General features: G+C 43.3%; 1 protein-coding gene across 5 annotated transcripts in view; it reads left to right on the plus strand.

The window, feature by feature from the left end:
- Positions 1 to 15,702, plus strand: part of ITPR2 (inositol 1,4,5-trisphosphate receptor type 2) — a 488,958-nt gene extending 473,256 nt beyond the window's left edge. For all 5 annotated transcript variants that reach the window (XM_019452273.2, XM_053895795.1, XM_019452277.2 and 2 more), the window contains 2 exons: positions 10,851 to 11,012; positions 11,749 to 15,702. In XM_019452273.2, the coding sequence (XP_019307818.1) occupies positions 10,851 to 11,012; positions 11,749 to 11,835 (249 nt within the window). In that variant the 3' untranslated portion in view covers positions 11,836 to 15,702. The remainder of the gene's footprint in view (positions 1 to 10,850; positions 11,013 to 11,748) is intronic.
- The last annotated feature ends 1,894 nt before the right edge of the window (positions 15,703 to 17,596 follow it).

Here is a 17,596-nt window from a genome sequence, read left to right on the forward strand (position 1 = left end):
ATATGGTCAATTAATTTGCAACAAAGGAGCCAAGAACATATAATGGGTAAAGGACAGTCTCTTCAGTAAATGGTTTTGGAAAAAATTGGACAGCTACATGCAAGAGAATGAAACTGGATCACTACTTTACAACACACACACACACACACACACACACGGTGGGGGGGGGGGGGAGAGGCCACACATACACATATGCAATGAAATTTTATTCAGCCATAAAAAAGAGTGAAACCATAGTGACAACATGGATGGACCTCAAGGGCATTATGCTAAATGAAGTAAGTCAGAGAGAGAAATACAGAATGATCCTTCTTTTGTGTGGAACCAAAAGAAAAAAACACATGAGCTTATAGATACAGAAAAGAGGTTGGTGATTGCCAGGGGCAGGGAGAGGGGAGACGAGATAAATATACAATAACTGAAGCATCAGGCATGGTTGGATGCAGGATGTGAAAATAATTAATGAAAAATGACGATCAGGGGCGCCTGGGTGGCTAAGTCAGTTAAGCGTCTGACTTTGGCTCAGGTCATGATCTCACAGCTTGTGGGTTCGAGCCCTGCATCTGTGCTGTCAGCACAGAGCCTGGAGACTGCTTCAGATTCTGTCTCCCTCTCACTCTCTGCCCCTCCCCCAATCATGCTCTGTGTCTCTTTCTTTATCAAAAATAAATAAAGATTAAAAAAGAAAGAAAAGAAAAATGAAGATCAGATACCAGCTAGGTAATGAAAATCGCTAGCTGTCTTCTCCTTGGTAGAGATTTCAGCCTAAAATCATATGCCAAATCCAGCTTATCCCTGACCCCTCCACTGATGAGAACTATAGAGGTGCCACAGAGGTTTAACCTCTGGCGTGAGCAAGGTGGCTCCCACCAGGCTTCCAGGACTTGTTCATTTACTAACCATTGACCAGTTTACTAGACAATTACTAAATATTCCCATTACCATACCCAGTGCTTGAGCTAGAGGAATGAGTAAGGCAGACACAAATTCCTGCCTTCATGGAGTTCATATTTTAGCAGAGCCCATAGACATGGCATGCAATAAATCAGTATATTATATGGTGTGTTAGAAGGTGACTCCTGGTACGGAGAACAAATAAACATGGGTGAAGGGGATGAGAAAGCCACGCGTCAGAGGATTGTCCATGACAAAGTCAAAGAAACACAACTTTGAGGAAGGTGAAGACAGATAATGTGAGGAATTTCAGAGGGACTGAGACCTGACATTTGTTTTGTGTCCCCTTGCTACTTGCAAGAGGTTCATCCAGGACTAAGTGAGGGCCTAGGGGGTGGCCCAGAAAATAATTGGAGAGAGAGTAACCTGGAAGTGGTATAGATAAAACAAGATTAGTTGTAAATTAACAATCATTGAAACTAGATGATGGGTGTATAGTCTAGTCACCAAACTTAATATTTGGAATTTTCCATGATAAAGAAAGGCATAAGAATATTTATTATGAATCTTTTCCAGGATCATTAAATAATATAATGGCTCTATAGCTCACTGTACTGTGATGTGTCATAATACATTTGATCATTGACCACTTTGTTGACACTTAAACTATTCCCCATTTGTTGCTATTACCACTAACACTGATAAAACTCTTCTACGTGATTCTTTGGGTCCATCCATGATTATTATTTTTACTTAATTCCATAAAAATTAATATCATAATTATTATCTAATTATATGCTACTGAATATAATTATTATGTCATAATTAATTTGCTGTATGACTTGGAGAAGGCCCTCAGCCTTTATTCTGGACAAAACTGGCCAATGTTAAGTAGCACTTGGCCCTGTTAATTTCTTGAAGCTTGTAACCAGCCAGGGTTCCTCATTGCAAACAATAGCAACTGACTCAGGAAACCTCAGGGAGAAAAGGAATCTGTGAGGGAGGCCGGGAAGGAGGGAAGGATAGGGAACAGGAATGGGAAACAAGGTACGTTCTCAGGGGCCGAGGTCTCTGCTCACAGTCCAGCCTGTTGTCCGTGATGAGACCAGCCACTAGCCACCACGGGCACAAAGCTAAACTGATGGGATCTCATCACACCTGTATCCTCACCTGTTTTTCAGGTCACCACCCAGAGCCCTGCTCTTCAAACACTGGTGCATTTTCAGGTTACCTGGTTAGGCGGACTTTGAAGATCACAGTTCTCTCAACCTCCTAAATAGCCAAGGCCCACCATCTGGCATGCAGACCCCCCCCTAGGGAATGACTTTCTGGTCAGCCTGGTGCATTGCAGTGCCTCCCGCCCGTTGCAGGAGAACAGTCCCCGTTACCTGCTACCTTTACCACTACCTAGTGCCTCCACCAGTCTGGAAACGTCTGATGACAGAAATCTTGACCCATGAGTCTTTGAAACTCCAGAGCCTAACACTCTTCCTAACAAGCTTTTGTAAAGCTGTTTTGACTTTTTTGAAACTTTTTTGAACTGTTTTGACCCGCTTTTCCGTCAAGGAGGTCCATGCTCCCCTGTTTCACCCTGGCTCCCTGAGGTGAGGAAGCCACAGAGAGAGGGGACTTCATGCTTCCACCCCTGCAGAGGCTGGAGCCTGCGAGGCCGTGATGCAGTGCTGAGCATCCCCGCTACCCCCGCTACCCCCACCCCCCGCTTGCCCTGCACTGGCCATAGGTCATGCCCACTCCCACCTCAGCTATGCTGCATAGGAAAAGGCCGGGGGGGGGGGGCTGTAGAATAGGACCGGCTTCCAGTCCCTCCCAGCTGTCACTTTTTTTTTTTTTTTTAACGTTTATTTATTTTTGAGACAGAGAGAGACAGGGCATGAATGGGGGGAGGGTCAGAGAGAGAAGGAGACACAGAATCAGAAGCAGGCTCCAGGCTCCGAGCTGTCAGCACAGAGCCCAACGCGGGGCTCCAACTCGTGAACCACGAGATCATGACCTGAGCCAAAGTCGGACACTTAACCGACTGAGCCACCCAGGCGCCCCCAGCTGTCACTTTTTGATTCCAAACCTGCAGCCCTGCTGGGACAAACAGCCCTGTTAAGTCATTTTCACAAGCACACACCTCTCCTTCACTGGACCTTTTTCTCTCCCTGCCTTCCGGAGCAGTGACTACTTCCTGGCAGGCTCCCAGGCCAGCAGCCCCCTTCGCATCTACACCCTGGAGATGATGCCATGGAAGGGGGTCAGGGAGGAGCAGAGCAGCGAAAGCAGTGGCTGTTGCTCACTGAGCATCTGTCAGGTGCCTTACACAGGCACAAGGTAAGGGCCCACACCTGTACACGTATGGCCCCAGCGGTCCAAGGATACTTTATGTTTGTATAGGGCTTTGTAATGTTCCAACCACTGTCACGTACATAATGCAAACCTGATATCTGAGCATTTAGATTTTAAACATATTTGAACATCTGACAATGACACTCTAAAGAGATTTTGTTGTTTTGCAAAATCATTCGATACAGATTTGCTTTGGGTAACTAACACATTTAAAACTTTTCAAACCACACAAATTTGGTACTCTACGTTACATTTGTCAGAACCCGTCAGTTGCAGAGGAAGAATTTAGGGAGATACAGATACAGAATAAACAGAGAGCCGCAGAAGGAAGATACAGTTAATAAGGACAGGCAAACGAATCTTCCAGTCCCATAACATGTTATTTTTCTAAATTTGTCCAATCCAGGAATGGTGTTGTAACTTCAAAGGATACAGCTAGATCTTTTCTGTCACCTCCAGTTCCTAAAGCTTGTCAGACAAGTGTATATTTTCCAGTTCACCCTTCCTTCTTCTGAACCCCCATGAGAACCAGCCTTTTTGTTGCCTACATTGAGCAATGTTTGTCATATGCAGGTGGGATATTCAAGACTGGGAATGAGACTAGAAACCCAGATGCCAGTGTCCTGGGTGTCCCTTAAGTTTTTGAGGTAATGCCTACCCTGTCATCAAGGTCACCATGTTGCTGAGAGGGTGAGAAGCGCCCTACACTGCTACGTCATTAAGCTGAGACTGGCATGGAGTACTTGAAGCACTCCCCCGTAGCCAAAATGATTACTTCCACTTCAGAAAGAATCCTTGTTCCAGGTTGTTTTTGTAGGTTTGAAGTTCCAGGAAAGCAGCAATGGTGCCTTTCCCTCAGGGACCTTCCGACTTACTTCCAGTAAGTCAGTAGTATTTGCATTGCTAGTGTTCCTTTGGAGAGCCATTTCTGCTGACATCTTCAAACCAGAAGGCAAAGAGAGGAATGCAGGGGGTCATACTGAGGCTTTGGGGAAATGGTTACACTTGTCAGCTTAGGAGCCATCGTAAATGATTGCAGATCGGAAAATGCAGTATAAACATGAGGCTTAGAAGAGAGAGAGATGGGAAGAAGCAAGACCTTAGCAAACATGGTCTTGGGACAGCACATTCAGCAGAGAAAGTGGAAACAGGGCTGTATGAGATGATTTATTGGTACCCCATCATAATACAATACAGTACGTGGTATGTTCAGTGTGTTACCCCTCGTTAGCAGTATTTTAGAGCACTCAGCAAATCGCTGTGAATGTCAAGCATTGATGCATTGTCATCAAGTATCTACATATGGATCTGATGCCCTCCCTAAAGAATTTGTGTTTCTCACGTTCAATAAGTAAGCCTTTAGCAGGCTTCAGAGGCAACCAAGGGGTGCAAGTTATTATATTCTCACTGTAGTCCGTTTTCCTTGGCAATGTCAGAAGCTAAGCACTGACCGCTCTGTTAGATGTAGAGAAATAGTCCCGTGTATTGAAAGGAACATGAGATTTCCAGTAGCGCAGGGTGGAGGCCAAGGCCTGGCCCAGGCACTTTCCATCTGTGTGACCTCGAGCAAGTAACTGATCCTTTTCCTGCCTCAGTGTTGTCGTCTGTAAAACGGGCATGGTAACAATCTCTAACTTATGGAGTTGTTGTGGTTATTGGCCATAGCATGGCTAAAGTGCCTGACACTTGCTAGGCAGCCAACAAGTGGGATCTATAACTATGGTGTGGATAGAATATACCCTTGCTTTCTGTTCAGTTTACCAGCTGGCAACTTTGAATGTGTACCTAGTAGAGCTAAAAACACATAAGGCAACTTCACCAAAACTTGGCTCACTGAAATCAGTCACATTACTTCTTCTTCTTCTTCTTCTTCTTCTTCTTTTTTTTTAGTTTATTTATTTTTTGACAGAGAGAGAGAGAGAGAGAGAGGCAGAGAGAATCCCAAGCAGGCTCCACACCATCAGTGCAGAGCCCGTGAGATCAGCTCACGAACTGTGAGATCATGACCTAAGTCGAAATCAAGAGTAGGACACTTAACTGACTGAGCCACCCAGGCGCCCCTCACATTACTTCTTAATCTCACTAGGATGTGGAGAGAAATCATCACAATCTTACATGTCCTTGAGTCTGTGGCCGATTAAGCATCAACGGGGATAGATTATATAAAATCTATCCCAGTACGTAATGTGGAGAAGCTTGTCCAGAAGGGGCAATCAAGTGCAGGGACATCTGTCACTGTATATAAGACCTCAAGGAAACCTAAACTTTCTAGGTTTCAGCCTGGGCAACTATAATATGCTGAGCTTGGGTTATGTGGTTTCAAGGTTGCGTCTAGCTGAAATGTTTCTGTTTGCTCACTTGGCGAGCTCAAGGCTTGTCTCAGCACTTTGAGTTGTAAAGCTTTCCTTGAATTCCTAGCTCACAGAATGCTGAGCCGGAGGGGACATAGAGATGACCTGGGGTATCATTCTAGTCTTACAGATGAGGAAACTGGGACTCAGAGAGTAAGGCCCCCCTCCCTTTGTATCACAGAGCTGGCTTGGGGCTGAGCTAAAACCAAAACCAGGTGTTCTGAGTCTTAGGTCAGTGCTCTTTCCATTATACCACATTGCCTCTTTCACACAAATGGGGCTATCACTCTGAAGAACTAAATGTAAGAATAGCACAGCAAGCCTTGAGGGACACTGACACCCTAATCATGTTATTGAATAACTACACAATTAAATAAGTCCAATGGCTCTGACTGTTGGAAGTACTATTTTGAAAGATTCTTACATTTCTAGTCACCTAGAAAGATTCATTATTTTTAGAATGTAGGGATAGCTAGAGGGTGGGGGCTGGCATGCTCCGTGAGTCCTTTCTCAGAGACGTGACTAGTTCATTTCTGAGCTTTGCATTTTAGAACCCTCAAGAAGCTCTGAGTTTCCACTCACCCAGTTACCAAGTTCATACATTGTAACCACAGAATCTAACAGTTAATCTGCTTTATGCTGCCCTGTGGTCAAATATTTTCATTCCTGGTGAAAGAAGGAAATGATTTCATATTGACTAACAAAAGTCAACATGGGAATGTACTAATCATGTGCATGATCACAAGATGTACATAGCACATATGAGTAACTGAGAAATAACGAATCAAGTCAAGCTGCTTTGTTAGATGGCGGACACATTACAAGTTAGTGCAGTAAGGAAGTGGTGTCCTGTTCCGTGTGTCTGTCCTGCGGCTCTGGCTCAGGTGAATATCCAGAGTCTCACCCTCCTTGGTCCGAGCCTTCCATGGAAGCTGCTCTATCTGCCATTAGAGCAGAGAGAGGGACCTTAGGATCCACTTTTGACAAAAAAGCTTATGCAGGATTTACTCTGAGAACACTATTGTACTTGAGTTATTTTGGTGAAAAAAAATGTACTTCCCTCATTAATTTGAAGAAACATCAGTTGTGAAAATTATTTTTAAAAGACTGGCTTCAGTTGTAAAAAGAGGACAGAAAACAATTTAACTTGGTTATTTTTTTGGTTTTAGTGAGAGATGTAAACCACTTAAGTCGGGCTCCTTAAAAATTAAGAAAAGGGTCCACAAAGCATTCAATATTGAAAAAAGTCTTAATCACACATGATCTTTTAGTTTCAGTTTGTGGTCAGTTGATGTAGAGAGGAAGGCTAGAATGAAACAACAATCACAGAAGTGGGAGAGAATAGATGGAGACACAAGCACCCAGACAAAAATGGAGAAAGAAACAAGCAGAAAGAGAAAGAAAGAGGAGGAGGACCAGAAGGGGATTCGAAAAGAACAGCTTCATGGGACTCCAAGAAAGGAGCACAGGGCCTGTAAGCACGAGCTGTCCGTGGCTTTCATCAGCATTTGGCTGAAGCCTTACTCTCCACCTGGAGTACTAGCTCCACGAACACAGGGACCATGAGGTTCTCACTTACCATGGTTTCGCCAGTGCCCAACACAGACATGGTCAACATAGGAAGAATTAGTGAATGAATGGATGGACAAAACAACAGGTGAAGAAAGAGAGTGTAGGGAGAGGGAGTCCCGGCCCCGGGACACCTGTGATAGGATTTGTTCGAAGGTGGCTTCAGAGTCTCACCTATGTTCTCTGAAGATGTTCTGCAGTCTGCTAAGCCTCGGAGCAATGGTGTGCTTCTGTTTCGGAAATTTTCTGGAAGTTGATGCTTCCACCATCCCGACCCTGGGTATCACCATGTCAGCTGGGACCTTCTCACTCCAGGCCCAGCCGTCTGAGGCTCTCCAGCCCTCTGGCCCATCAACTGCCCTGTCCCCTGCCCTGAAACCCTGTCATGGTACAGACCACCTCTTGCATCCCAGAATGCTGCCTTCTTGGCTCTCCCAAGACCGCCCCTTGTCTTTTAGCCCACTTGGTGGCAGCTGCCTCTTTCCCCAACCCCTCCATACTGAGAGCCCTGCAAGAGGGTCAGCAGACTGGGTTTCCCTTCACTGAGAAGCCATCACATCTTCACCTTCACGTGAAAATGTTCTTTTTCAAGCCTTTCCCGTCACTGCCTTCTAGTAGCTCCTGGTCATATCTGGGACCAGATTTTGGCCCTTGGCCACCCACAGCCTCTTCATCCACCCAACTAGTGACCTCCTTCAGGATGACTTGAGGGACTTTGCACACAATTCATCCTAAAGATCAGCCCCTGCAAATCCAGCAATTTCAAAAAAATGTAGTAAAATACACATAATATGAAATTTACCAGTTTAACCCTTTTAAGCATACAGTTTTACAGCATTAAGTACATTCCCATTGCTATGCAACTGTCACTATGTCCCTCTGCAGAGAATTTGCATCTTCCCCAACTAAAACTCTATATCCATTAAATACTAACTCCCCCAGTTTGCTGATACTCTAGCAGGTTTAAAGCACTCTCATCCTAAAATCTTCATTTCCTGAAGTCGTTCTACATTCAGAATCTTTTTTTTACATTTTTTTTTTCATGTTTATTTATTTTTGAGACAGAGAGAGACAGAGCATGAACGGGGGAGGGTCAGAGAGAGAGGGAGACACAGAATCCAAAGCAGGCTCCAGGCTCTGAGCTGTCAGCACAGAGCCCAATGCGGGGCTCGAACTCACGGACCGTGATATCATGACCTGAGCCAAAGTCAGACGCTTAACTGACTGAGCCACCCAGGCGCCCCTACATTCAGAATCTTAAATGTTATCGTTCCACCTTCTGTCTTGCCAAGAGAGCTGCCTCGTGGCAGACAGGTCTGGGTTGGGGTCCCAGCTAAGCCATTTGCTAACCTCAGTTTCCTCATCTATAAAGCTCCAACAGTAGATGATACTGCAGAGAATATAGATATTAAATAATAAGAGAACTGAAGTTAAGGGGATTGTTGAAAGGACTGAGTGCTTATAGAGCAGTTGGGCCCAGGTCTGTTCTTCTCCATCCTGCCTACCAGGCCACACACTGATGTCCCTCACTCCAGCCAGCCCCTCGCTGACATTTATAGCTTCCCTATACCTTTGTCTTTCTGATACTGGACACACCATCCTGTATCAGTCTGGCTCTCTGTCTCAGATGCACATCCACCCGGGCTGTTGGTAAACAATGGTTTTTGTGGGGGTCACAGTCTGCTAGGCCATCCATCCTGCCCTACAAGCATGGAATGGGCCTGCATTTGGCTCTTCTTCCTGTTTCCCACAATAGCTACTCCAAACCTTTCCCCTTCGGGCCATCTTCCTACCCCGCCACTACTCCAGGTGTTCTCATTCATCTTATTTGTCTCCAGTGACCAGGGTTCTTAAACTTTGGTCCACACAGGAATCCTGCACATCCCCAAAGAGGTTCTGATTTGGAAAGAGGTAGTGGGATTGAAATCTGCAATGTTAACAAGCAACCCCAGAGGATTCTGATGTGCATAATGCACAGTCTCCTTTTCACGGAAGCCTGTCCTAAGCCAGAAGCCCCTTGGAGCAGACATATTGTCTTATCTGATTTTCACCTCTAAATCCTGGGCGATAGATAGATGTTGGAAGGATCGCTTGAATGAATGAATTTGGCTGTCACTGTGCACTCCAGTATGTTACCATTCTCCTTTGAAATGCTAATTAGCTACAGCTGTGTAAATTCAGTTTAAAACTTTTTGATATGTTTATCTTTAATTTTTTATCTGTCCTTTCATTATATTGGGGGTAGGGAACTATAAAGAACTTGCTGTTTTCCCGGTAGTGACAATAGCTACAAAGTGGTAGACGAGACTGAAACAGAAGGGCAGAGATAAGTTGAACCTTTCCTCAGGCGGGGAAAGTACTTTTTTGACCCTCATTCTAGTGATTGGCCAGGCAGAAGTCCTGGCAGCCACTGAGGTGGGCTTTTCTAAAGTGGAAGTGATCTTAAGCAGGAAGATCACTGCCAGGGATGTTGGGAGGTTACCTGGAGAAACAGGTAGGTGAATCGCAATGCAGGTTGGCATACCCAGTTGGTGGTGGAAAGAAAGGCTCACCTGGCTTCAGATCCTAGCTCGGCCATTGCCTAGCTCGTCCAATGGGTGTTAAATTGTTGGGGCGGCTCATCTGTAAAGTGGGGCAAATATGATTTACCTTGCAAGCTCTTTTGAGCATTGAAAAGTGTAATCTAAGTAATGCACAGTGATTCTATGACATTAAGCAAGCGAGTTGTCAAGAGAGCTGGGCATCTGGTTAACTACTCGTTTCTGCAGCAGTAGAGGGCCGCACACATACTCACACCCCTACACACAGTCTGCCTAGAAAAACAGAAGTGGTACCAGCTATTGCCCTCTGGGGAAGTGTAACTCTGAAACCTCATCCTCACTGTAATAAAATGTTTCCAGAGGGAGCAGACAGAACAACCCAGGGCCATGCCCTTCCACTTCCTTCTTGCCTGAGTGGAGCTCAGAGCCCGTCTTGGGGAAGTGGGGGGTAAACCAGTTCAGCATGGGTGGCTGGAACCGAAACATTTCTTTTACCACCCTCCTATCCTGCCGCCCCTCTCTCTCCCGTGCCGGGGGAGGAGAAACAACTTATGCCTGCAGTACCCACACGTACTTGGATCTGTTGTCCTCAGCCTCCTGACCCTACCTCATCATTCGTCAGGATTCACTGAATGCCCTCTGGGATCGGGGTGCTGTTCTAAATGCTTTTTCTGGGACCTTTGTGGGAGCCTGTAGGAAGTTGGAGCCAATATTTAAAATCTTCCCCCAGCTCATGAAAACCAATGTTTAACCCTCACTTCATTCCCACCAGCAGGCCTGGCCAGAAAGAGTAACTTTTGCTTTGAATACTAAGAAACTTTGATCTAAATGTTAATACTGGGGCGCCTGGGTGGCTCGGTTGGTTAAGCATCTGACTCTTGGTTTCACCTACTGTCATGATCTCATGGTTTTAGGAGTTTGAGCCCCACGCCCGGCTCCACACTGACAGTGCAGAGCCTGCTCAGGATTCTCTGTCTCCCTCTCTCTCTGCCCCTCCCCTACTGGTGCTGTCTCCATGTCTCTCAAAATAAATAAATAAACTTAAAAAAATAAATGTTAACACTAATGAACACCTATAAACCTTCTTTACAGAACTGTAGGCTCCCTTCCATCACTCCCTTGTTCTTGAACACGTATTTGCTTTTAGGAGAAGAATTTAGACTGGTTTCCTCGGATGCGAGCCATGTCCCTCGTCAGCAATGAAGGTGACAGCGAGCAAAATGAGATTCGGAACCTGCAGGAGAAGTTGGAATCCACCATGAGTCTGGTCAAACAGCTGTCTGGTCAGCTAGCAGAGCTCAAGGAGCAGGTCAGTGTGCTCAGGGAGCCGGGGCTAGAGCTGGGTGAGCTTGAATCATTCACCACCATTGAGTGAAGGGCAGTGAGGGGAGTGTGGAGAGACCTGGACACTCCTGGGGGCCAGATTGTTATTCACAGGGAACTGTAAATTCCAACGAGGAACCCTCACACTGTGCTGTATGAACCACATCCCCGCAAGTAGAGGCTTCCATTTGTCCCATTACCACCTGTGTGCCCCTTCTGCACCCATGGAAGTGGGGGAGAGGAGTAAACGCCAAAGTACAAGGGCCTCTTTGCATTTTTTGATAGAAACTGGCATTTTGTGCCATCCTAGCCATTACTAAATACATCGGAACGGCAGATCATCTTCAGAATCTGTCATTTCAATGCTATAATCAACCCTTTCATCGCGTAAAATTATTAGTGGTAGTAAAAATACTATCAAAAGTAACTGTGGTAGCTATTAAAAAGACTAGGCTGACGGTGACGATTGTCTGACAAGCAAAGAGCCGCTCTAAAAGAACCATGGTTCCTGTTTTTAACCACAGAGAGGGGTTTGCTTATTTTCTGCTTGTGGAAATTCACTTAAAAAAAAAACATTTTCCCTTTTTTAAAGGTAAATAGATTCTATATGATGCCAGACACAGACTGTAGGTGCTTGGGAAATTTACCCCCAAGCTGTGCAGCCCACCAGCACTGGGGAAAAGTGAGAAAATGAGCTGAACACACTCTCTCTTTTCCCCCAGATGACAGAACAAAGGAAGAATAAGCAGAGACTGGGCTTTCTCGGATCAAACACACCCCATGTGAATCATCACATGCCACCACACTGATACCATGGGGGGGAAGCCGTGACTAGCCTTTCATCAGTGTCCTGCCTGATCACTGAATAAAGAACTGAGATGGAGGGGAGTGAACAGTGCCTATTGTTGAAAGTTAAAAACAACCAAGTGCCAAGATGTGGAGTGGTTTAGCTCTGAGAACAATTTATAACTGTTTTCATGGTTGAGGAGACCAAACTTAAAAGCTGGAAAGCACACATCACGCATTCTTAATGTAACTCCAAGTAGCTTGCTCACATGGAAGCAGAGGGGACGGGAGGCAGGGTGGAAAGGGGTGGGGTGTGGCGCAGAGAGAAGAACTACCTTTTGCTAAATCAACGAGGGAGTCTGTTTTGTCTTAAATACTGACTGCAACCTTCATCATGGTTGGTTGGGACTTCTTTCTTTTCATCATGGCATAGAGGCTAGTGATACAGGTATTCAGACTCTGGGGGCTGCATTTTACTAAGGAAAATAATGGAAAAGATTAAAAATGAGGGTTGCAAAGAAAAATGTTAATGCTTCCAAACCGTAGCTGTCACGGGGCAATTCTCTTATCTATCACATGCGACACAATGTATTTACAGCTCCACGAACATCGTGCTTTGGAGCTTCCGCCCCTCATGCTGACAGCACAACTGAGATGTGGTTGCTTTCTCTGAGATTCGGAGGGGCTCTGTCGATGTGGAGCACAAAAGGGGATTTTCATATAACCTGCTCAAAATGTGTTTTACGTCATGTATAGTGTAAGCTTTTTAAAGACTGGGGGAAGTAAAAGCTGACAGGAAGCCCCAGGGAGGAATTTTTGTGAACCTATGTATGCTATTAAAATATATTGAGAATAATAAATGAAAGTGCTTAAAGGTGACAGGGAATATTGAGAAACTTATGATGGTCACATTTCCTTTTATAAATAAGGAGTAAAAGCTTTTGATTCATGTTTGCTGTGCTTAAGGAACTGAGTGGTTTTATTTATCCTATTTCTGCAGTTAGGAAAAAAAAACTAAGAAATTTATTGAATGCCCAAGAAAATGCAGCATTTCAATTGCACATTTTAAACTGTATCAGTAAGAGCTTTTCAACATGTAGAAAGATAATAATCTCTTCCCCAAATTGTTTCTATGTTAAATTATGCAACCAGGATTTGTGGAGGGAGAAAATAACCTGCCGTGCTCGTAATATTTTTTGAGACTATACATTTAGAATGTTAAAGCAAACTGACGGTAATGAAAGCACAGGACACCAGACTCTGGGAGATGCTTTGCAAGTTGATCTCTGGTCCCTGCCCCCATAGGAACAAACAATTCTCTCCAGAGTCTTTAAACTCTCAAGTTTTTACCGCCAAGGTTTAAGGTCTGGATGGGGTTTGCTATGACCATTTTGAAGCATTTGAATGGTTGTCATTTAAACTATTGGCTCTTAAAATTCTCAAATCATGGTCTGGATAGATCATAAAGGATTCCTGAACCAATCCTTCTTCCACAATGTTAAAATGTAGATTTGGAGAGAAGCTGTTGAAACCCAGAGCAGCAATTTTTTAGCTGAATCTACTGGTACCTTCCATCCCTCACCCCAGTACTTCCTCATGTTAAGAATTCTTTACTGTAACACCATAGTATTTTCCCTTACCAGTCACTGACGGACCATGATCCAAAAATACCAAGAAATTGGGATATCTATCTGCATGCAGCACAGAACTTTGAGCCTAGTAGGCATTCAACAGGTGTATGAGAAATTCCACTGACGCTCAAAACTTTAAACTATATCACATACTTGATTTTTTTAAATGGCGTCACCAAAGCCAGAGTAGACCAAAGCAGCCATTGTTTTAATCCAAGACCATCATTGTTATAACAGTATTAAATGAAAGTACACTTTAAAATATTTTAATGAGAGAGTGTGCAGGTGGGGAGAAGTGGAGAAAATTGGTAAGGATTGACCATACTCTGGTGTGGAAACCCATCTCTTTTTGAACACAAAATAAAATATTTTTGATGTCCGAACATCAGGAGAATAGATTAATTTGTACAGATGAGAGCAACCTGTTTTTCATGTGATGAACTATCTCTTCTTTTCTGGGACCATGATAGGTCTTTCTTATAGTGAATAAATCATTGGGTAGATAACTGCCATCAACAAATGGCCAAACAGTGTTAGTGGCAGCTCACCATTTCACAGATCTTTTCCCATGGGGAGTATCCAAAAGAGATTGCAACTAACAAGACTCTTGTTCAAAATTGAAATATTTCTCAGTTGTGTTTTCTCTCTTGCCTAAAATCTTGGAGATTGTAGAGCAAAAGAAATAAAAACAAGCAAACAAAGAAGGCACTTTCCAGGCTCTTAAAGTCATGATGTTGCAAGAAGATAACAGGAAACTTGACATTTGGTAGAAGTTTATATTTGTTATGTATATGTTTGTTAATGCAACTGGAATATTTGACCTAGGCAAGTATCAGTTAACATTTTAATATTTATATAGTGGCATTAAAATGAACACAATAATCATTGATTTTGATGTTAAGGGAAATGTTTTACTCTTTAGTTATTAAAATGCATATTAGTTTAAAAAGATCAATTTCTTCTGAATATAATTTTTAATTTCAAAAGGATTTTATTCCCTTGCATGCTACACTGTGAGGCCCAAGAGTTTAATGAAAGTATGTTTCCTAAGTTATAATATCATTTTAGGTAAGAAAATGTTTGTATCATATAAGACTATAATATTAATAAATAAATTATATACATGTAAAAATTATTTTTTCTACCCCTTGAGAAAGTTCATTTAGAAAGGGCTTATTTTCTTGCTTATTGAAATTCCTCTGTTGATGACAAAGATACAGTTTCTAGTAGTTTATTGATTATATCAGGAAGATATTTTGTTCAAGTCAGAACTAATCATGTGTGTATTTCCATATTCTCAGCTCACAATGCATTGTTTTGATGTCTTTTTTTATAGTTGTTTTATTATCCTATAGTTGTTTTATAGTTGTTTATTACATACTAGGGTTGAGCTGAGTGGAGAGGTTTGTGGTCTTAAGATTTGGTCAGGGAAGGTGGAGATGGATCTTCACTATAATCAGGGAAAAGGAGTAAATGATAGATAATAGGAAGAAAAGGGTTGGCCCTGGAGACTGGGGGGCGGGGGAGGGGAAAGTAAGTAAATATTGTACAGGCATAATGATATAACAGATTACAAGCTCAAGAGATCACACTTAAACATGCATGGAACAATGCTTGGTGGAAAAGCAGCTGTTAAGAGGCATAGTCCCTCAGCTGTTCTTAAACTGTTATAGAGTAGCAAATCGACATATTCTGACCCACAGACCAGCTCCAATATATACGACACATGATACGCTTCGAAACAGAGTGGAGCGAACACACGTGCCTATAGGAGCCAGGCAAGTCACTAAAATGCGTGACATTATGGGGTGTACACCATTTGTAGCGAGTGGGGAGGCTACGGTGAACTCTCTCTTTGCAAAATTTGACAACCATTTCCAGTATTTAGAAAATGCCCAAGGCCATTTGAAGCCCTCTTGTCACTCATTGGCTATCTCTAAAATAATTGTTGGTAAAACCATAGCATTTAGTAAAAGAAAACACAATGCCAAAACCAAGCAGAGGAGCTAATGTGCGTGGGAAACTGGAGAAACCGGAAAACAAAACCAACTGTCATCTCTGAACTGGAGTGTTTTCATGGACTTGAATAGTTTATAAAATTATCGTACCAGTACTTCTCATATCATCACCAATAGACTTTTTTCCTGCTGTAGAGTATTACTATTTCTGCCTCAAATAGTATGATTCTAATAGAATATGTCAAGACCAGATAAGTATAATTTATAAATTATTATTAATAAATGGGATTTATACAACTTTTTTGTGTGTGACACTTTAAGTGCTTTTTTTTTTCATTTCTTACCGTTTTCCTAAATAATGTATCAGTATGAAAGTCATTATTATTGCTGTTTTACATAGTGAGACACGAAGGGCAAAAAATTGGGTGAGTTGAACCACACTGCACTTATCCAAATGGAACATTTTGCCCAACATTTGTTGGGAGTTGGCTAAATCCCCAACTGGCCAACACCTACCGGAATACGTATACTGAGTCTGGTGCCTCTGAGATGGGCTCAGTGGACACAGGCTGTTCAGTCATCTAGCATTTCCTGGTGCTTTGCAATGATAGTTCCCCTCAGAAGAGAATGAAGCATGCAACAGCTGAAATCAAAATGAGTTGCATGAATCACATGCAAACCGTGAATGGAATTCTTTGCTCATGTGGGCATTTTCCAGTATGCCACAGTTCCTTGAAGCAGTGTGGCAAGAATTGTTTTGTTTTGCTTGGAATCAGAGGAAAGGTTGGGGGAAGGGACTTGGACAATGAGTTCCTCTTCCAGTAAGAATAATTGGCACGAAGGGCAGGAGTTTGCCTGTGGAGGGAGCGTGATGGATGTCTACAAGTCACCCTGCCTTTGGTCAGCCACGGTGCTTTGAGGAAGTCCTGGGAAAGCCTCATCTTCTTGACACAACTGTAGGCCAGAAGTCTGTGTACCTTAGCCTCTCTTCTGTCTTTCCTCAATAGCAGAGCTGCTGGGACATTATATGGAATCGGCCACATGACAAAGAAACACAGAAACCCAACTTTATGCAGGTAGAAAATTTATAGGAACAGAGATTAGTCGTTGAGCACAGTTGGACTCAATTCAACAGAAATTTCTCCTTTTTCTTTTTTTTCTTGCACTTCAATGTGGATTTCCCCTAGAATAGCCTGTTCCCCTTTAATGCTGGTCCTGGGGATAAAGTCACCTCCTGAGAGAATTATCTCCTCACAGCTGTGGAAACGTGGATACAGGTGTGGATTTCTTTTGCAATCCACTGCAACACATCCCTCCAAAGTCCCACCCCTACCGCCACCCCATCACATCTATTTGCTTAGGAAAAAGTGCCTGAGCTGCTCCCTGTTCTAATAACTGCTTTTAGTTTGAGTTTATAATTGTCTTCACTTTGGAGAATTGTATCTGCCTTTCTATATGCCATAACCTGGTACTTCTTTTTCAACATGGATAAAATGTTTCTTCGTGATCCTGCTCTTCTTGGCAGTATATTGAAATAAAAATTCTGTAAACATAATAGCTTAGAGTTAGACCCTACTTTGTAAAAAAAATTAATATACTTCATATCAACTACAGCTTTTATCAGTGAAGCAAAACCATCATGACTGAGATTTATTTTAGGGATTTGACCTCATGCAGTTGTAGTGAAGAACTCTACAGAAGGCTGGTTCTTTTGCATCCGGTCGTGAGTCTGAAGTCACTAAGTCAGTAGGGCTGGCAGTCAAAAAGAAAAGCTGGGTATGAAGCAGAAAAAGAACAAGGACAAACTGGAACCCACGGGAACAAACTAAAATTTGCATCTAGCTCTTGCCACCAAACTCCATAGCCCCTGTGACCGAAAAAGAAGTTGGCATTCTTCACATTGGAGCTGTGTGTGCATGTGATCCAGGACTCAGAGAAGCTGAAGGAGTCTGATGGGGGCTGGAGAGGTGTGGACTGGCTGTTGCCACACACCAACAAGGTGTGCCAGGAGATCAGGCTGTTCCTCTTCCTTCTGAACTTGAGGGCTGTTGCTTGACTTCATCTACCACATCTTGTGAAAGAATTTCCTGAGTTCAAAATCAACCTGTAATCCTATGAGAAAGGGAATTCTGGGAAACATAGTTCCAGCCAAGCTAGATTGCCACAGTATATAGCCACCCCACTGGAATAGACCA

This window comes from Panthera pardus, unplaced genomic scaffold, assembly GCF_024362965.1.
Source record: "Panthera pardus isolate Hobbes unplaced genomic scaffold, ASM2436296v1 HiC_scaffold_6, whole genome shotgun sequence".
Lineage (NCBI taxonomy): Eukaryota > Metazoa > Chordata > Mammalia > Carnivora > Felidae > Panthera > Panthera pardus.